The sequence below is a fragment of the Castor canadensis genome, chromosome 13, assembly GCF_047511655.1.
Source record: "Castor canadensis chromosome 13, mCasCan1.hap1v2, whole genome shotgun sequence".
In the NCBI taxonomy this organism is placed as follows: domain Eukaryota; kingdom Metazoa; phylum Chordata; class Mammalia; order Rodentia; family Castoridae; genus Castor; species Castor canadensis.
The window spans coordinates 25,227,421-25,248,472 of NC_133398.1; the positions used below are offsets into that span (position 1 = coordinate 25,227,421).

Sequence of the window (21,052 nt, forward strand, 5' to 3'; positions counted from 1 at the left end):
ACACCCAATCAATAAGCTGGGTGTGGTTGCACACACCTGTGATCCCAGGTACTTAGGGGGTATAGGTAGGAAGATTGCAGTCTGAGACCTGCCCTGGTTAAAAACCCTACCTGAAAAGTAACTAAAGCAAAAAGGACTGGTGGCCTGGCTCAAGTGGTAGAGTACCTGCCTAGCAACTATAAAGCCCTGAATTTGAACCCTCTACTGCCAAAAAGAAAAATTTGTGGATTAGAAGCAAGTATTTGTGGGAATGGTCTGGCTTCTCTTGCCTGTACTCTTCTGGAGCCCAGTAACACTGATTTAGAAGGTTGCATTGTATATCATTTTCCTACGAGTAGGAAATTTATTGAGTACCTACATGTTTCAGGCTCTTCTTGTGTAAATAAAACCCCTACCCACAACAGAGGGTATTCTTTTGGAGGGGATAGCCATTAAAATCATATATAAAATGGCAAGGAATGAACACTACTATGGAGAACAGTGGAGTAGGATCTGAGTGGCAGATAACAGGAGGTGTGCCTGTGAGGGATGGCCACACCAAATAGGTGCTGTTTGATTGTGGACCTGAAGGAATTGAGGCTGTGTCAATGTCTGGGAGAACATTCCAGGTAGAATGAAGTGCTGAAGACCCTAAAGTCACGTTTTTTTCTTGAAGGCCTTTGTGGGGAAGCAAGGGGAGAAGAGTGTAAGAAGCCAGAGATGTGACAATGGTGGGCATGCTTGTATCCCAGTGTCACTATTGTTTTTATTCCAGTTGCTGAAGGGAACCATTGAAGAGTTCATAGGGTGACAGGACCTGATTTATGTTTTCATTAGTTCGCTCTGGCTGCTGTGTTCAGTGGAAAAAGGAGAACAGGAGCAGATGTGGCAAGCTCTCAATAAACCCTGTGTGACTAGGGAGATGACAGAGGGATGGTGAGGAGGGACTTGACTCTCAACATATTTTGAAGGAAGAGCTATAGGATTTACTGATAGAGATCAGATGTGGGTGTGAGAGAGAGGAATTGAGGATTATGCCAAGGTTTGGGCCTGAACAGTTGGGAGCATAATTTTATATAGAAATTTCCTGGGCAACCCTTCTAGGAGCGATGAATCAATAATACTCTGCTTCTGTTTACAGTTTTCCATCCTTTTATTATTTCCAGCTGCATTCAATGTAACTCATTTTAGCCCTTACCCCTTCAGTAGAGGAAGTTTGTGATCTATACATAGGGCAGTTCCACCAAGAATAAATCTTGATAGGCTCCCTGTGTATTCCCTGCTATGCAGATGAAGACTAGCAGCCACTAAGGTGCATTGGTGCTCAGGTGCTTATTTGTAGACTTGGCTGCTGTCTTCAAGGTCTACAGATTGAGATGCAAGGGGTACTGGTAACCTTTGTTCCTCCTCTACCACAGATCACAGAATGTTTTCATCCTAATTTGCTCCTGCCTTTTCACCTCTGACTCTTCCCTACTCACCTACCTCTCAGCTCATTACTCTTCTGGGCTCTGTTGTGAAGCTTAAACAATAATGAAACAAAATTCTACCCTGTTAAATTTAGAGCATTTATTCCTTTTATAGTTACCTGGTAGGTTCTTTAGTTCATTTTATTTATTTATTTATTGTTTTTTTCACACACAGGCTCACTATGTAGCCTAGGGTGGCCTCCAACTCACTATGTAGCCTAGGCTAGTTTTGAATTCGTGATCCTCTTGCTTCTACCTCCTAAAAACTGGGTTTATAGGCATACACGATTATGCCCTGCTTCATTATATTTAATATTTGGATCTATAGTGCTTGTTTAATGCCCAAAGGATATTTTTTCATTTTAATGCCCATGATATTTTTGCTTTGTTTTCTTTTTCAGTTCTTTGTTCTTGATGATTTTTGGGTCTAAGACCTTTCTAGAAGGTCCTGGTGAGCCTTTGCAGTTGGTTTTCTAGATAGCTTAAGCCTCGTGTAAAAGAGTTCTATTTAATGACTGAGGCTTGTTTGGTTCTAGACCATCACAGTCCCACAGTAATACTGGTGTTTCTTTCTCTCCTTAGCATGAGTCTGCTTTGCCATGGGATGACCATAGACCACAAGTTACCTGGCGTGGGGATGGACAGTTTTTTGCTGTGAGTGTTGTTTGCCCAGAAACAGGTATGAAAATAAATTGCAGTCAAACCAAAAAAAAAAATTTTTTTTTTACCTTATTTAAGTTTAGAAAAGTTTTCTTCCTTTTGCTTTGGGTAGAGTATTAATTACAGAGAAAAGGAAAACATGTGCTGCTTTAGATGTTAAATGAGTTAAGACTTGGACCAGAGTCCTTTACTGCCATCTGGTCTAGCCTCTTTCCCAATGGGTACAAGTGGGAGAAACATCTGAAAAGTAATGACTTGACATTTGTTATAATGTTTTAATTGCATTTGTTTGTTTGCCTCCACCTCCTGTTCAGGGGCTCGGAAGGTCAGAGTATGGAACCGAGAGTTTGCTTTGCAGTCAACCAGTGAGCCTGTGGCAGGACTGGGACCTGCCCTGGCTTGGAAGTGAGTGGGAGAAGAAACCTGGGGACTCCTTGCTCAGAGAATTTCTTGGAACCAGAGTTGTGGTAGTGGTACTCATTCAATATAGAAGGATATTTAGTTTTCTTCATTTGGTAGTGAGCCTGTATCTAGCTTCTTTTTCCCTTTCTCCCTTCTGTCCCTCCTTCTCTCATTTGTTTCCCCAGAAATCTGAATTCATTTTGAATTAGGATTCTGAACTTCTCTACACTCTAAGGTCCCACATATTTTGCATTCCTGAGTGTTAAAAGGTTATGGTTATAAGTTGGGCCTATGTGAAGCCATTGTAGAAAACAAAATTGCACTTAGAGGGGAAGTTCTAATCTGCAAATGGAATAAATGGTGCTTTTGTGAAAACTAGGAAAACAGCGTCCTTCCTCTGTACAGATTTCCACAGCAGGGGATCTGGTAGTCCAGAAAACTGCAGGCTGGACTGCTGAGCTCCCTTCTTTCGTCCACCTCCTTGGCTCAGTACCCTGTCATGTTGGCAGCATATAGATTATAGATAGAAGAAATACCACCTGTTTCAGTAGCATCTGTTACATGCAAAACCATGTGTCTTCAGACATTTGTTTTCTACCATGTTTGAGTGGCATTGGGTGATAGAGCAAGAGAGATGTATTTGAATTAAAACTGGAGATAAATATGAGTAAGACTAGGGGATTCGGATGTTTTCAGTACATACAGAAGCATGGAATAATTGAAGAAGAATTATGACTTTTAGGATATTATATTTGGAATGGTTTGGAAAATTTACTGGTTTTTAAAAATGTCATTCAAGTGCAGTTTAAATCTGTAAGACTTTATAGACAAATGGAGCCTACACTTTTTCTCCTGGACAGGTGCTTCTGTATGTTGTGGTAAAATACTTGAGAGATGTCTCTTGTCTGAATTTCCTTTTGTGCTTTAGCCTGCCAGATGGGCTTTTGGATGTTCTAATACTGGGATTTCTTTAAGACCCTCAGGCAGTTTGATTGCTTCTACACAAGATAAACCCAACCAACAGGATGTTGTGTTTTTTGAGAAAAATGGACTTCTTCATGGACACTTTACACTTCCTTTCCTCAAAGATGAAGTTAAGGTAAGTGTCTAGGTTATTTGTCATCAAATTTAGAGGACTGTGCTCAGCTATTGAGAAATTTGTGTTTGATATGAGTTCTAAACAGAAGCTCCAGAGTAGATAGTAATAAAAATGGTGGCATCTGTGACTGATTGTTTTTCTTATAAACAATAAAAATTGTTTTTCTAAAGTGATTTCTGTACAAAAGAAGTAGCATTTCTTACCTATCCTAGATAAAACAGGAAAGAAATAGAAATGCTAGTTTTTATTGTTTATTTTGACAAAATCATAATTTTTCCAGTGATCTGTTTGGTTTTTTTGTGGGGATTAAACCGAGGACCTCACACGTACTGGGCAAGTGCTCTACCACTTGTAAGCCCCAAGCCCTTTTCAAAAATTTTTTGTTTTTGAGACTGTTTATATATTTTTTCCTGGGCTGGCCTTGAACCTGTGGTCTTCCTGCCTCTGCTTCACAGATAGCTGGGATTACAAATATATATAACAGTGCCAAGATTAAGATACTTTTCACTTATAATGTTAAGCTTTACAAAGCTTGTATACCATTAAATTCCTGCTGAGGTAGAAGCATATTTCTTTTTACACCTACACTTCATCTTAATACTGCTACTCAATTCATGGTCAGATTCTCTTTCATTGTGTTAAATTTCTTATCTTTTTAAAATCTTTAAGCATAATGCATTTATTTTTAAATCCTCTATAGAATGACACATTTCACAGATGCATTAAATAACTCTGTAGGTTAATAATTTACAGCTAGCAGTTAGCTCAGGTAGGGTGGTATTACTCAGTTTGTGAGAGCAGGGAATTCATCTGTTGTGAAGATTTTAAAGCAACTGCACAAGTAACGGTCAATGACATCTTTTGTCCTTACTAGGTAAATAACTTGCTCTGGAATGCAGATTCCTCTGTGCTTGCTGTTTGGCTGGAAGACCTTCAGAGGGAAGAAAATTCCACACTGAAAACCTATGGTTAGACAACTATTGTATCTTGGCTTATACTTCATAAAATTTAGTCCCATAGTGGAACCAAAGGAGCTGACATGGATAGATGCAGGTGGGGAGGGGTTAGGTTTGGGTCATTCATGTATCAGTCAGGATTCACTAGAAAAAAGGAACCAGTAAGAGATGTATGGTTGGGGGGAGGCAGGAGAGATGTTGATGGATTTATTATGCTTGTAGGGATGGCAAGTTTGAAATTCCTAGAGCTGGCTGGCAGTCTGGAAAGGATTTCTGTGTCAGATTTGAGGCACAAGTCCTTTTTCTAGGAAACCTCAGTTTTTGCGTTTTAAGGTCTTCAACTCATTGAATGAGACTACCCGTGTTATGGGGGCTAATCTGCTTTATTTGAAGTCAGCTTGTTGTGAATGTTATTCATATCTGCAAAATACCACCACAGCAACAAGAAGTGTTTGACCAGGGCACCACAGCCTGGCCACACTGACACATAAAGTTAACCATCACAAGTCACTAGTGCTCTTCTTTCTTTTTTTTTTTTTTTAGCTTTTCAAATGTGTACATATGTGTTTAAGTATTAAAGTATAGGAAAATACTACAAAGTAAAGATGAGAAAATAATCCTTTAGCTCTGACACTTAGTAACCAGTGTTACTGGGGGCCTTTTGCTCAGTAGGCAGGTGCTCTACCACTGGAGCTATGCTCTCAGTCCTTTTTTGCTTTTTGTTATTTTTTGGATAGGGTCTGGTGTTTCTGCCCCAGGCTAACCTCAGATTGTGATCTTCCTACATGCACCTTCCATGCAGCAGGGACCACAGCCATGCCCCCACCGTGCCTGGCTTATTTGTTGAGATGACTTTCTCTAACTTTTCTGCTCCAACTTGCCTCCAACTATGTCCTGCAGATCTGTGCCTCCTCAGGAGATGGGATTGTTTTCTAAATTTTTTATGTGAACTGTTTCATTTTTGTTAAAAGTATTGATAGGATGCATACTGTCTTATAACTTGCTTTGACAGTATGTCTCAAGCATATTTCCATTTCATATGTACAGCTGCACTATTTTAAATTGTTATATAATATTCTTTTGTTGATTAGTCTTTTCTCAAATCTCTTGCTATTAGACATTTAGTTTTTTAATTTCTCATTGTCGCAGCAATGCATTTGTTCACAAGTCTTTGCTTATTTTCTAAGTATTTTTCAAAACCCTTAATCAGTAGAACATTTTAAGCTGAAATGTTATTTAAAAAATTCATTCATTCATTCAACACAGTAATTCTCAACCCTGGCTGTTCCTTTATTAAAAATAGTAGTATCCAGGTTTTATCTCAAGAGTTGGATTCAGAATGTTGGGCTAGGGAGTATGCGTCAGTATTTATTTAATTATTTTTGATGGTGTTACAAACCCAGGGGTTTATAAAAATTAAAGAAAACAACAACCAAAATTTCTGAGTGATTTTTAACATGCATCCATTGTTGAAAACCACCAATTAACTGATATAGCAATAGATAATACTGTGATGTACTCAGGATAAAAATATTGCACAAGAATAGCCATTGTATCTGTCCTCATGGAACATGAGCCTGTGGTCTAAGTTACCAGCTCATGCCTACATATAGCATCATAATAGCATTGTTAGAAAGCTAGGTTATATTAGCTGTGGTCACTAAGTTGAGAATTAGTGAGCAATGGTATTAAGGAAATAAATTCTTTAATATCTTAATCTACATGTGTCATTTATTATAAGGACTTGTTAGGGCATGAGTAGGTCTTACTCTTTTAATACATGTTTAGAAAGGATCATTGAATGCACACTAATCTTATTTGGGCAGCTGAATCATAGTTAATAACTTGGGACATAATTACATGCAAAGCACCTGAAAGAAAATAAGGTGTTTTTTTGGGGAGATTTTTGGTGGGAATGGGGTTTAAACTTAGGTCTTTGTGCTTACCAAACAAGGACTCTACTGCTTAAGCCACACCTCCAACCCCAAAATAGCATCTTAATCCCATTCATGTAGAGAAACTAGTTCAAGTCTGGAGTGTTCAGTATAGTCATGTGTAACATGATGACATTTCATTCAATAGCAGCTACATGATACCTAGTGGTCCCATAAGATTATATGACCCAGTGACATTGTACCCATCTTATTTGTGCAAGTATACTTTTAGGATACTCACATAATAAGGGTATCCCCTAACTATACATTTCTTAGAATGCATCACTGTTATGTGATGCACGACTGTATTTATAGTCTGATTGCCAAATTATCTTCTCAACTTTTCACAGAGACTTACTAAAATAATGCTTTGTTCTAGTAGCCTTCTTTCATGAAGATAAAATTTAAAGGTAAATTCAAAAGTGAAAATACACGTGTGTACTTCTGACCTTATTGATGCTTGACATTTTGTCTCCATAGAAAGCTGTCTTTTAACTATTATTATTATTATTGTTTTAGTGAAGAGGGTGAGCAGGAAGAGGTATTTGGAAAAGATAAAATTGCTCCTGTCATCTTGCAGCAAGTGATCTGAAGTCTGGTCCCCTGATCTCTGAAAGTCTTCCTTTCATTTTCCTTTGCAGTTCAGCTCTGGACTATTGGAAACTATCACTGGTATCTCAAGCAAAGCCTGCCCTTCAGCACCACTGGGAAGGGCAAGATTGTGTCTCTGTTGTGGGATCTGGTGACACCATACCGCCTACATGTTCTATGTCAGGGCTGGCATTACCTTTGTTATGACTGGCACTGGACGACTGACCGGAGCTCAGGAGATTATTCAAGTGACTTGGCAAATGTGGCTGTCATTGATGGAAGTAAGCTGCTGAGAAATGTGTCCCAAGAGCCGGCAGGGGATCCAAAACCCAGGCCCTGTACATGTGGTGGTTTGACCAGAACAAGTCTGATTTGGTTGTTTGTTTTTACTTATGTGTTGTTTTGGTTTTGATTGACTGGGAATGCCATTTGGTGGGGTATGTATACTCTCCTGAGAAATCATAGTTCCTCTGACTCACCCCAGTTCCCTGTTGTACTATATGCACGGTCTTCACACATTTACTTGTCTGGTGTAGAAAGAACTACAGTAGAGTCATATGGAGTTTAGTGTGTTAGCTTTGTCTGTTTGCCCTGACCAGACTAACATTGACCCTTACACTCCTCTATTTGTATTGGCTTTTTCCTGATATAAACACTTGTAAATTATATCCTCCTGTGGTATGTTCAGTTCAAGTCATAGACATTTGTCCATTATGGGAATTAAATTGGCATTTTATAATTGAATAGAGGTATTTTGGGAAAGGCTGGATTGGCCAGCAAAATAGTCACCTGAATGGATAGTTTCCTTATTGCTGACTAAATAAAGGAACCCTTGCTTCTAAGATGTAGCGTGAGAGGACGTACTAATGTAGTGCTCCTAACTGATTTTTTTTTTTTTATGGAACACTTCACAAATTTGCGTGTCATCCTTGCGTAGGGGCCATGCTAATCTTCTCTGTATCCAATTTTAGTGTATGTGCTGCCAAAGCGAGGACTCATAACTGATTTTATAATCATGTTCTCTGTGGAGAACTTCGTTCTACCTACTACCAAATTCACATCTAGGAAAATCCTTTAAGGATTTTTAAGGTATTGATTACCCTAGTTTAATCTGTCTTGATTGCAGGCCTAGGTTTAAAGCTACAACCTCTTGGCTTATTTCCCTTAGTCCATGGCACCTGAAACTTCCAAGGATAATCTTCATCTAGAGATAACAATTGCCAGATATAGACAGAGTACATTCCACTTACTCTCCCTACCCCCAAAATGTTTTTAAGGTTATTCATGAGAAAACACCAAAAGTTATTTTCAAGAGTTGCTATATGCTTTCTACCCCCGTTATTACTTAGAGGCACAGCAATGCTCAGACGCTTTCTTTTACTCATGGAATATCCATCCACATGTCTAATCCTACTCTTCTTTCACACCCAGATAGAGTATTGGTGACAGTCTTCCGGCAGACTGTGATTCCACCTCCCATGTGCACCTACCAGCTGCTGCTCCCACACCCAGTCAATCAAGTTGCATTCTCTGTACACCCTGAGAAGAGTGCCGACCTTGCTGTCCTGGATGCCAGCAACCAGATCTCCATTTATAAATGTGGTGTGTTGAAAGACTGCCACCGCTTGCTCTGAGTCATGTCCCTCTGCCCCTACACAAAGGCAGATGGCACTTCGCTGTTATCGTAGCTCCACTGTTTCTACTGTTTTGACATCTGCAATTGAATTCATTATCATTAGGACGCATAATTGGCTTCCATTTCATTCTTTCTCTCACTCCTACTCTGGCTTATAAAGCATTTCCTTTTGCTTTACTGAAGTTGAAGAGTCAGTTACTTGAGAAAAACATTAGAGCTTGGAAATAGCAGCATCCTATTACATTTTTAAGAGGCTTTACTACTTTCATTGCTTTACATGTATTTTCACTTGACCTCTCTCCTCGCCTAGGAACTATGTCAGATGATTGATAGTGGAGGAAGTGGTGCTGGGGGAGAATGTGGCCCCTTCCCCTGATCTTGAGAGCTTGTTTAGAAGTTCTAGCAGGGGAGCGCAACTACTCCTATGCCCTTGACCGAAGAACGGTCCTCCTCTATTGGGGATGGTCGTCCTCTTTGACCAAGCGTGCAGCTTTGGGAGGGAGGAAGGGGACACCTGCCTACCCAGCCAGATCAGCCAAATCAACCCTGGTCATCAATGGGGTGACAGATGTCTCAGCCAAATTCCCCTCACATCCCTTCCCCTGATCTTAATGAAGTGCCCCTTAATTGGCAAAGACTAGTTGATGTGTTGTTAAGGGAAAGCAGGTTTTGGTTAAGCCTGAAAGGTATGCAGAGGTTTAAGAAAGAGGTTGAGATGTGGTTATTTTCCTGGTTGTTTTATTTGCCTTCTAGAACCTATTAGTTGCAAGAACCCATACCCTTAATATTAGGAGAAATACTTACAGTTTGCAAGATAGTGTTTTCATTTTTTTTTTCCTAGGTGATGGTCTGAGTGTCGACCCCACAGTGAACCTGGGAGCTGTGGGTGGAAATGGATTTAAAGTTCCTCTTAGAATACCTCATCTGGAAAAGAGATATATGTAGGTTCTTAATTATCTTGGGTCACTAATCAGCCAGCATTTTGTCCTAAAATTTAGCCAGCTTTTATACTCTGCCTGATGCTGTTGGAACAAGAAGTAGGACAATAGTCAGGCCTTGGTTTTTCAGCCTGCTTGGGAAGGCCAGTCACTTAGCTTATCTGAGTGTCATATATTCCAGTGGGTGGTAAGGAAGTTGGAGTGGTAAGCCTGCCTAGAACTCACTTCCCAGAATGGTTTTTGGTTCTCCAGGGAGAATCACATGAAAAGTTGGAGGTGAAGATGGTAAGACAGAGTTGCATTCTCTTAAGTAACTGAGGGTATTCAGGTTGTTGACATATAGGTGACCCAATGCAGCCTATGTTTTTGCTTCATCCTAGACTCCAGAACTTCTGGCTGTTGTAACTTTGAGGCTTCCAGATTGAAATCAGAATACATTTTTCCATTGAAACAGTATTACAAATATAATAATTGAAAACCTCAGATTCACTGTAAGCATTTTCAAAATGACCCAGCAGCCAAAACTATAATACCATTTCTGTGAGAAAATTATTTTCATAAGTACCACTTATTGAATGCTTATGGATAAGAAAACAAAGTTAGAGGATAGGCATCATGCTCAAGGTCATGGACCTGATAAATTAGAGAATGTAGGATTTGACTCTGTTCTATTTGGTAAGTCCATGTTCTTAATTAGTGACTTGCTCTGCATCCTGCCTTAATTTATAGAATAATTGGGCATGACAAATTATAGAATTAATATTAAAATACTTGTCTCAAATATATGTCATATGTATCAATGTATATGTTTCCATCCTGTGTATGATTTGGGACCTGCCTGTTTAATACTTAGTAGTTTGTAAAGAACACTAGATTCTTTGATTTGTTTCATTTTATAGTGTGCTAGTTAGCTTTCCATGATTGTGACATTCCTGTGATAAGCCAACTTAATAAAGGAAAGATTTACTTTGAGGCATAGTTTTGGAGGTTTCAGCCCATGAGCAGTTGGCCCCATTACTTTGGCTTGAGACAGCATAGTACATTGGTGGTAGAGGAGGCCTGTGCACCTCATGCCAGATGTTTTAAAGAAAGAGGAAGTGACCAGAGTCCCACAGTCCGCTTTGAGGGCGTGCTCCCTGTGACCTAAAACCTTCCGCCAGGCTCTGCCTTTTAAAGTTTCCACTCTTCTCAATAGCACATAGGCTAGGACCAAGTCTTTAACATATGGGCTCAAGTTTATCAGCTGGCGTCTTGTTTGAATGGTAGTAGTAGAAAGGCCCTGGAGTTCATTGGTGTAGGCACTGGGTCAGGTAATTTTCTTACATAGTCAGTTTCCTCAGCATTCCCTTCAAATCTAAAAATCTCAGGATATGGGAAACAATTTAAATGCAAAAACATTCCTAAGCCAGATGAACACTTATTTTGGGCTTTTTGTTAGGTATTAGCTCAGGTTTTGTTTCTCCAAGAAATTGGAAATTGATTTTATATAAAATGGTTTATTCTTCCTTCATTCAGAAAAGATTTTAAAGATTCGGTGGTTTTACAGTTTTAGTCACATGTTGGACGTTCTTCAACATTTCAAACAGGATTCAGTTGGAGAATAGTGAAGATCAAGAAGTAAACCCACTGAAGCTCAGTCTTCTCACCTGGATTGAAGAGGACATTTTCCTGGCGATTAGCCACAGTCAGTCTAGCCCGCAGTCTGTCATTCACCATTTGACTGTTGTCTCTTCTGAGATGGATGAGGAGCAAGGACAACTCACTGTTGGGTAATACTGTACTTCCCTGTATTCTATATGTTGAATAAGCAAATAGAGTTAGGCTTTTGTCTTTTATGATCATAGGGCTCTTTGGGGCTTCTGTTGAATAAAGTTGACTAGTAGCTTGCTTGTTAGATAGATGTAGCAAGAGGATTATGTCTAGTTTAGAGTCATGTCAGAATGACAGACCAAAATTATATTAATAAGCAGCAAAAAGTAGGGTAGATAGCAGATGAGGCAAAACATTTTAAAGAAATGTTAAGTATTTTAATTTATCATTTACTCACATTTGTATAGTTAGTAGACTTCATAATTGATTTTAATAATTGTAAGGATAAATAAGGTGGCTAATTCTTGGGCTAATGTCACAGGAAGAAATTTGTTTACAAATATGTTTGATTTTGATGTAGTAACGTCTAATGTTTTTTCTGGCCTCCTTCTATACATTGTGTTTGGCACTTGACTGCATTTATCACTAGAAGGAGCTCAGGAAAGAGCTTCCTGAGTTTATTTCTGTTTGAGGTTGCATCTTCATTGTGAAATAACTACAGTCACTGAGTGCTCTTCTGGGTCCTGCAAACCCTGTGATGCTGTAGGTAGCATTTTCTGGCCAGGTCTCAGAATGCCTCAGGTTCCCAATATCAAGACTTAGCAACACTGCTGTTAACCTCTAGATTCATCTGTAATTATAGTCCTGTTCATTAGATTTATACTCAGAGAACTCTTGTTGAAAAATTGGAACCTTTCCATTTTATATAAATAAGCCGCATTATAAGTTCACTCCTGATCATTATAAGATGATTCCTGATCATTATAAGTTCACTCCTGATCTTTGACTCAAAAGCTTCATGATACTTTTTGAGGATGTCTGGAACTGAATATGTTCTATGTTAGATATATGCAGCACTGATAGTAAACCAGAACCCTGCTTTCTGAAACACAGAGAAGTTTATATTAGAAATGTCTAAATTATTCAGGTTACTAACTTCTTCAAATTTGAAGTTCTTCCTCGTTGGCTTATGCAAGGAAAAGCTAGGGAAAGTCATCTCCTTTGCTTTAAAGGTAGCAAGCAGTCATTTTCAATGTATTGCTGCTTCTTTCACTTTTGTTTCTCAAGACTGTTTTGTTCATGTAAAATGTTAATGTCTTTGAGGAATGTAAAGTCACTCAGTCAGTTTGTAGCTATTTATAGCTTACATTTGCCATAGTTGTACTTTGTAAAATATACTCTTGTGAGTGATTTCCCTTTATTAACTCACTGATTTCTCACAATACCTCTTTGAAATACACATTTATCAGCATCATCCTTTTATAGATTACACAACTGAGGCACTCAGAGCAGTAAAGTGACTTGCTTGAGGTCATGCAAGCAGAGCCAGCTCTAATACCAGGAAGCCTAGCTCCATGGTGTTGTCTGAACCTCTGGATAGGTTATTTACCCTCACAAAATTTGAGGGATTTGTAGAGAAACTAACTATTGTTTTAATTTTTAGATTGGTTTGAATCTTTTGAATTGACATCATTTGCTTTATGACTACCTCTTCCTTTAAGAAATTTTTTCTACTTTCTGTTAACTGACTCAGGGAAAAAAGTGTAATGTCAAGAGTAGATTCCCCCCTTCTCCTAATAAAGACCCATAGATATTTATGATAGCAGTCGAGACAGTGTCCATTTTCCTATGACTGCTTTATTAATGCAGTTTATATTTTAAGAATACAGAAATTATATTGGTGCCATTTGTGTCTAATGAAGCCAGTAAGCTATGAATTACTGCCAGAATAAGAGTGATGACTTCACAATGTATACAGTTAGCTTATTGGGTTTGTGGAAAATAGTGTCACATAACAGGTAACTGCTTAATCTGGGCTTGGGCTTGGAATAATTTATTCTCTATTTATCTGTCTATATCTATGAATCTGTAAATATATATAAGCAAAATTTTGTGTGTGTGTATTGAAATAGACCATGAAACACCAAAGAGGCATTGCTTATTTCTTTTCTTGCTTTCCAAAATCACTGAGAATCTCTACCTTTGAGAATAATTGTCTGTTTATTCCCTCCCTGCCCCTGCCTATTTTTTCTTTTTTCTTTTTACTTAGCTCATCTGTACCAGTGGATGGGGTCATAATTGGTCTGTGTTGCAGTTCCAAGACCAAGTCCTTAGCATTACAGCTGGCTGATGGCCAGCTACTTAAGTACCTGTGGGGTGAGTATCAGAATTTTTGGAAAGCATGTTTTATGACATGTATAAATGTTTAATTCTTGAGAATGTGTACTTTAAGTATCTTATCCATGCAACATTATTAGATGTTCTTTGTGTGTGTGGTTCTGGGGATTGAACCCAGGACCTTGTGCATGCTAGGCAAGCAATCCGTTGTTGAATTATACCCTCAGCCCAAATGTTAGGTCTTTAACTACCCTGGAAATCTAAGCCGTAGAGTAGAAACAAAGCTGTATTCTATTCCTGTTTTCTCTTGTAATGAATGGGGTATCCTAATGACTCTTCCACAAGTGCAAATAATATGTTAGGTGTTTTAGGGAGTTTTTGTGTTATTTTTTGATTTGCTTTGTTTTGTTTTCCACAAAAGAACTGATCAGCTAGTTGTAAACTAAATCTACCAATTTTGTAGAGTCACCTTCTCTGGCTTTTGAACCATGGAAGAACCCTGGTGGATTTCCTGTTCGCTTTCCTTATCCATGCACACAAATCGAATTGGCCATGATTGGAGGAGAGGTAAGTGAACACAGGACAGGAAAAAATGCTACTTAAAATAGTTAACAGTGACTGACAGCATTGAATAGAGAGAGCGTGGACTTCAGGGTTGGCAATGGGAAGTTATCTCATGTTTGTGAACCACACCTTCTTTATCTGTAAAATGGGAAAAGTCTTATTTTCAAAGTCCAGAGGAGAATTAAGTGAGATAATATATGTAATTGGCAAATTTTGTCCCTAATTGATAGAATATTCAAATTTAGTTTTATTAAATATCTTCTGAGGAAAACAAATGTAATATCACATTATATTTAATAGGTTGACATTAAAAAATATTAGAATGTGTATAATTGGATTGAGTGGTAGAATACATTGGTTACAAAGTACAGTTAATTCCTGCTCTATCTATAAATATAGATAGAATTCCTGCTCTGATTCTTTCAGTATGGATAGACTCATCCTCACTGACAGGTGAGTGAAGGAAATGAACAGGGTTAATGGGGTAATTACAAGATGGTAGCTATGAGAATGGGTGGTGCAGGAAAGCCTTGTGAGCTGCTGATGTGTGTACTGAGATGTGACGAAGAAAGCACTCCCCAGAAAGAAGAGTTTCTGGAAGAAGAAACCAGAAACACCCTGAGCTTGGAAAGATCTCAGCTTATTCAGGTGACTGAGTAGAAAGAGTATAGCTGGAGCTGAGTGACAGGCCATAAGAGTGCGTTTGGATATTTTTATTTAACAAATATTGAAAAGTTACTGATGACTTTTAATCAGTGGAGTGATGTGTTCTGCTTCGTGGTTGATAGGTGATTCTGGCGGCCCAGAGGAGTAGGTTGGAGTGGAATGAGATTGGAATGGGGGATCAACACAGAGACTAGACTGTTGGAGTGGAGTCAGTGAGATAGATGGGAAAGGAGATGTACCTGAGATAAACATAGGAGATAAAAATGAGAAGACTTGCTGTTAGGATGGATGGAATCATACTCCACTTTGCCTTGCGTATCTACATTCAGTCTTGAATATAAAGACTTAAATGTGATCATAGGGCAATAGAACTATGGAATAATTAAGTTATATTTTAGTTATTTAGAAATAGAATTGCTTATAATTTCAGTTTTTTTCTTTGCAGGAATGTGTCCTTGGTCTGACAGACAGGTGTCGCTTTTTCATCAATGACAGTGAGGTATCAAGGATTGGTGTGGTGTTGGATCCTTTTCACAGTGTTACCTCCAAGTAGTACAGCTAACATTCCCATTGGCCTCTCTTGCCTTGTTCCAGGTTGCATCAAATATCACATCATTTGCAGTATATGATGAATTTTTATTGTTGACAACCCATTCCCATACCTGCCAGTGTTTTTCCCTGAAGGATGCTTCATTTAAAAGTAAGTTTTCAGTGTACAAAATGGAGATAGCCTCTCTTTCAAAATCTTTTGTCTTGTTGAGTCTTGATGATTTAAATTCTTTACCTGTTTTGACTTTTTACCATGGGGTCATAGGCTGGAGAAAACCTTTAGAATTTGTTTACTTAGCCTCTGTCTTCTACATAGTATCTCAATTAAATCATACTGTACCAGTTAACAAAGACTTCAAAAAAAGGGAGGAAATTCCTTTCTTAAGTAATACATTCTAAAGTTACACAAAAATTCTTCAAGATATTTTATTATATAAGAGATCTGATATTTTATTTTGAGTTACCATGTAGATCCCAAACTAGCAGTATGCTCTAACTTCTATATAATCTTTCTTTATTCACTGTGCTCACCCTCCATTGTACTTTTGGACCCCATCTTGTAGTTTGTAGGCTATTGTCATCAGTTTTTCTTTGATTCTGTGCCCCATTTGTATGTGTGTTTGTAATTCTAAAAAGCCTATTTGTTTTCTTTGCCGCTAACTTAGAAATGGGGATTGTTTTCTTCCATTGATCTGATTATAGTGTATCAGTAATGCTAAGAAATAGAGAGAAGCCACTCCTGTCCTTCTGTGTTTTTCCAAATTGCTTGAGAAGTTATGTATGTGCATATGCATGAGGGCTTTGTAAGAGAGGTCAAGTTCAGGAATGAGACTGCTTTATAAAAAGGGTTGAGGAGAGCAAAGCAACCTGGTGTGTTAATTATTCTATATTGATACCGTGCGCAGTTTCACCTGCAGTTAGTGAAGAGTAGATGTCATGATAATTCTTAAGGCTTAGCCAGTGGTATTTTTAGCATTACAGGCAGGTCTGTCCAGCAATCATGTGACTAATGGGGAAATTCTGCGGAAGGTGGAGAGGGGTTCACGGATTGTCACAGTTGTGCCCCAGGACACAAAGCTTATATTACAGGTAAGTAATTTCTTAGACTTTCTGATTGTCATTCAGTCTATACCAAACAGAATTCTTGCGGGTTGTATTTTAGGCTCTATTATCATTTTAATACATTTATTATAATTTTTTCCTACTAGGTTGCCTGTTAGCTTTATATAAAGGAGTGTTGGTACAAGTTCTGACCAGTAAGGCTCTAAGGGAAGCTTTCTTGAGTGGCTCAAGTAGTTGAGCCTTTACCTAGCAAGAGTGAGGCCCTTAGTACAAATCCCAGTACCATAAAAAAAAGGTCACAATGAATTCCTCCAGTACAACGAATACATCCAAATAAAAATGGAAAAAAAAAAAAGAAAAGGAAGGAGGGAAGCTTTTCTTGAAAGTCAAGGTAAATACTGAGCACAATTAGATTCTGCTGTAAGTGTGCTCATTTTACAGCATTGTAGTCGTTCCTTATGAAGAGTCAGGTAAAAAATCATGTATCCTGGCTGTTTAAATTTTTCTGTTCACTTAAGAATGTTATTGTTTGCCAGGCGCCAGTGGCTCATGCCTATAATCCTAGCTACTCGGGAGGCAGAGATCAGGAGGATCGTGGTTGAAGCTAGCCTGGGCAAATAGTTCACAAGAAAGACCCTATCTCGAAAAAAACCTATCACACACACAAAATAGTTCACAAGAAAGATCCTATCTCGAACAAACCTATCACACACACAAAAAAAATTGGGCTCAAGGTGAAGACCCTGAGTTCAAGTCCCAGTACTGCAAAAAGAAAAAAAAAGGTTATTGTTTTTTATTTGTTTATTTTAAGATGCCAAGAGGGAACTTGGAAGTTGTTCATCATCGAGCCCTGGTTTTAGCTCAGATTCGGAAGTGGTTGGACAAGTAAGTGCTGTGTATGTGACTAGTTTGTTGTGAATTGCAGTGAAGACAATGAATATTAATGTTGTATTAAACAACTTTTAAAATAGAAGAGTAAGAAAAATCTTCATTACAGATACCTTCAATCAGATTCTTAGAGGTCTTTTTGTTTTTTTTTTTTTCATCTTTTGACTTTAATGCTGTATACCATAGTAGCTATTCCTAGAGGAAAGAATCATACAGCTTATCATATAAAAGTGAGCTTCTCTTAACCCAAGGGGATCCATGTGAGCTTTAAGTGGTTCATAGTTTACTTAAAGAATTGTGCACCAGACTTTGTGTGTATTTGTGCTGATCGAAAGCCCAAGCCAAGTGCCCAGCAAAGCCTGGGCCACTGTCCTGAAGGAAGTGAGTGAATTTCTTGATCTATTTGGAACAGTTTGTGTTAGAAAGGTCTATACCCATGCTTGGCTGAAACAGTATGTGTCAGTTCTCTGGTGACTTTCTGCTGTGGAAATGTGGAGGTGTATAATCCTCAGATTGCTGTGATGACTAAGTCACACCTTTAAGGGGGTAGATAATATGGTACCTGATTTTTCATTCTGTAGTTTCAGATAGAAATCCAGCAGTAGTTGTTTGGCATTCGACCTGTAATCTGTTTATGACTGGCTAGATCATAATGAATGTATGCTGGGCCAGAGAGCTTAGTTTTTATGAAATGCTTTTCTCTCCATTCTCTGTGTCCTCACAGACTTATGTTTAAAGAAGCATTTGAATGCATGAGAAAACTAAGAATTAATCTCAATCTGATTCATGATCATAACCCCAAGGTAACTTTCCAAACCTGACATTTACTCAGCTTACTTTATACATGAACTAAGGTGATCTGAGCTAAAATGCTTGTCCTTTTTTTGTTGCTTTGTTTTGTTTTTTTTAGGTGTTTCTTGAAAATGTGGAAACCTTCATAAGACAGATAGATTCTGTAAATCATATCAATTTGTTTTTCACAGAACTGAAGTAAGTATTTTGATAGTTCCTGAGTATTGTTTTCCTAATTTTCACTTTTGTTAAGGAAATCAAACATAAATAGCTAGAAAAGAAAAATCACTGCTCATTTTTTAAAAAATCACTGTAACTGTTAGATCCCAGTAGGTTTTTTGCTTTTTACTTTTTTTAAACAGCCTATTTAAAACTATGACTTTAAAACTGTCATTCAGAATTATTATTTGACTTTTTAGGTATACATGTAAAACTTTCTCATGAGGTAAAAAAATCAAATGGTATCTTTCTTTTTTTTTTTTTTTTTTTGGAGACAGGGTCTTGCTGCATAGTTCAGGCTGGTTTGGAACTTGCTGTGTCTCCCAGACTGGCCTCAAACTTGTGATCCTCCTGCCTCATCCTTTTGAGTGTTAATTACAGTTGTGTATCACCACTCCCAGCTTCCAACTTTTTTATACAACATTTTAAGCATAGGGAAAAGTGGACAGAATTTCCTAGGAAGCATCCTGTATTATCACTTAGATTCTTTTGTTCATGTTTTCATATATTTGCTTCATCACTGTCTATAATTTGTCCATCCGTCACTCATTGTGTTTTAGATAAGTATCAAAGTAAGTTATAGACATCAGTCTACCTTACTTCCTACTACTTTACCTTTTGTAGCATTAACTAGAGTGCATTCTTTGTATTTGGCTAGTTTGGCTTTCTTATTTTTGTCAGATTTGTCTGACTAAATGCACAAATCTTAAGTGTGCAGTTCAGTGGGCTTTGACACATATATATTTTATGTAACCTGAAACCCTGTCGATGTAGAGAGCATTCTCTACTTTTCAGAGAATTCCCTCACATTCTCAAACAGTTCCTGTGTCCCATCCATACGGGACTACTATTCCAAGTTTTTCATTGTGAGTCAGTTTTGCCTGTTTAAGAACTTCATATAAATGAAGTCATACAGTATTTACTTTTTTGCACAAATAAAGCTGCTTTCATTAACTGTAAGTCCATCTGTGTTTTTTGCATGTGTCACTCCTTTTATTTTTTTTGTTACTGCTCAGTAGTATACCATTGTGTAAATATGCTACCATTTGTTTCTTTACTTTCCTGTTACTGGAAACCTTGATTGTACCCTGTTTGGGCCTCGAATCAATTAAACATCTATGAATGTTATTGTATAAGTCACTTGTAGACATGTTTCATATCTCAGAATTTTAATAATTAAACTTTTTCAAAGCCACTTTTATGGTTTCATCAATCTGTTGGATATGTTAGTAGATTGATAAACTGCTCAGTTAGTGACCTGTGCATACATACTTGTTCTTAGGGAAGAAGATGTCACAAAGACCATGTACCCTCCACCAGCTGCCAGCAATGTTCAGTTGTCCAGGGATTCAGAGGGGAAAAAACTTGACCTTGTCTGTGATGCCATGAGAGCAGCCATGGAGAACATCAATCCTCACAAGTATGGGGACTGTTGTTATTGTCATGTTTGGAGCAGCAGAAGTGTGCCATTGTCCCTGTCTGGTTTGTTTCTTCTCATTCTGGTATTCTTATTACCTCAGGTACTGCCTATCAATACTCACATCCCATGTGAAGAAAACAACCCCAGAACTGGAAATTGTGCTGCAGAAGGTACACGAACTTCAAGGTAGAGATCTGCTCCACAGACAGACATTTACCATGGCCTTGATAGCCACTAGTCTTCTCAAATGACAATTACCATATCATTGCCACTCCATAGAGTTAACATGTGGCTCTTTGGTCGTCATTTTAAGACCTTGTTAAATTTTTGAGTGCTGCACTCTACAAAGCATGTATGAATGATCTGAAATACATTTTCATCTGGTGTCCAGTTCTATCAAAAAAATGTCGTACTTTGTCTTTTTGGTTATGTTGCTAGGTCTGTGGATTTTTCTCCAGTGGTTCAGTTTTGTTTTGTTTTGTTTTTTTAAACACCAATAGGAAATGTTCCAGCTGTTCCTGATGCTGTGAGTGCAGAGGAAGCCTTGAAATATCTACTGCTTCTGGTAGATGTTAATGAATTGTACGACCATTCTCTTGGGACATATGACTTTGATTTGGTCCTCATGGTAGCTGAGAAGTCACAGAAGGTATGTGGAGTTGTTTCTTTTGCACTTTTTTGGGTATTGTTTATATAATCACAGTGTTTGAACCACTTCTGAGAGTGCAGTATCTTGCCTGATGTTATGTGGTAAGATCTGTGAGTCTCCAGGGCCTATGCTCCTAGGCCTCATTCCCCGTCATAGTTCTTTTTGGAGTTTTTTTTTTTTTGTAGGGACTGGGATTTGAACTCAGGGCTTCATGCTTGCAAAGCAGGCACTCTATCACTTGAGCCAAACCTCCAGTCCCCGTCATAGTTCTTTATCAGAGTGTTTTGATGGCCAGGTTGAGGAGATGAAAAAAAATTATGTAGTTATTTCTGAGATTGTAGGCATTCATATGAACTATTCTTCTAAGGGAAATGTATCAAGTGACTCATGTTCCTCTCCAGTTCTTTATCACATAGCTCTTTTTTCCAATGGAAAGTAGAAACATGGAAGATAGAAAGGCTCAAGGCCTTTTTTTTCCACCTTTGTGCATATACTACAGTCAGGAAATTTGAATACCACTTATCTTCATATTTTTTATCCTTTTTTTTGTTTTGTTTTGTTTCAGTCTGTTCCTTTATTAGTTTTTCCTTTATTGTTGTTAGAACTCATCTTTTCCATAAATGAAAATCTGATCCTTTATTCCTATGCTTAA

At 38.1% G+C, this 21,052-nt stretch overlaps 1 protein-coding gene and 1 non-coding gene across 3 annotated transcripts in view; one reads left to right on the forward strand and one right to left on the reverse strand.

The window, feature by feature from the left end:
* The window catches only part of Elp1 (elongator acetyltransferase complex subunit 1), a 51,928-nt gene that overhangs the window by 12,546 nt on the left and 18,330 nt on the right, over positions 1-21,052 (forward strand). For both annotated transcript variants that reach the window (XM_020175894.2, XM_074051313.1), the window contains 19 exons: positions 2,031-2,127; positions 2,423-2,513; positions 3,486-3,609; positions 4,484-4,577; positions 7,141-7,371; positions 8,522-8,692; positions 9,568-9,667; positions 11,251-11,433; positions 13,524-13,630; positions 14,055-14,158; positions 15,267-15,320; positions 15,416-15,521; positions 16,344-16,459; positions 17,244-17,317; positions 18,045-18,123; positions 18,231-18,310; positions 19,614-19,751; positions 19,852-19,937; positions 20,252-20,400. In XM_020175894.2, the coding sequence (XP_020031483.2) occupies positions 2,031-2,127; positions 2,423-2,513; positions 3,486-3,609; positions 4,484-4,577; positions 7,141-7,371; positions 8,522-8,692; positions 9,568-9,667; positions 11,251-11,433; positions 13,524-13,630; positions 14,055-14,158; positions 15,267-15,320; positions 15,416-15,521; positions 16,344-16,459; positions 17,244-17,317; positions 18,045-18,123; positions 18,231-18,310; positions 19,614-19,751; positions 19,852-19,937; positions 20,252-20,400 (2,184 nt within the window). The remainder of the gene's footprint in view (positions 1-2,030; positions 2,128-2,422; positions 2,514-3,485; positions 3,610-4,483; positions 4,578-7,140; positions 7,372-8,521; positions 8,693-9,567; positions 9,668-11,250; positions 11,434-13,523; positions 13,631-14,054; positions 14,159-15,266; positions 15,321-15,415; positions 15,522-16,343; positions 16,460-17,243; positions 17,318-18,044; positions 18,124-18,230; positions 18,311-19,613; positions 19,752-19,851; positions 19,938-20,251; positions 20,401-21,052) is intronic.
* On the reverse strand, positions 7,983-8,085 carry LOC141415921 (U6 spliceosomal RNA). Its single transcript, XR_012440873.1, has one exon. It is a non-coding gene; the product is annotated as a U6 spliceosomal RNA (small nuclear RNA).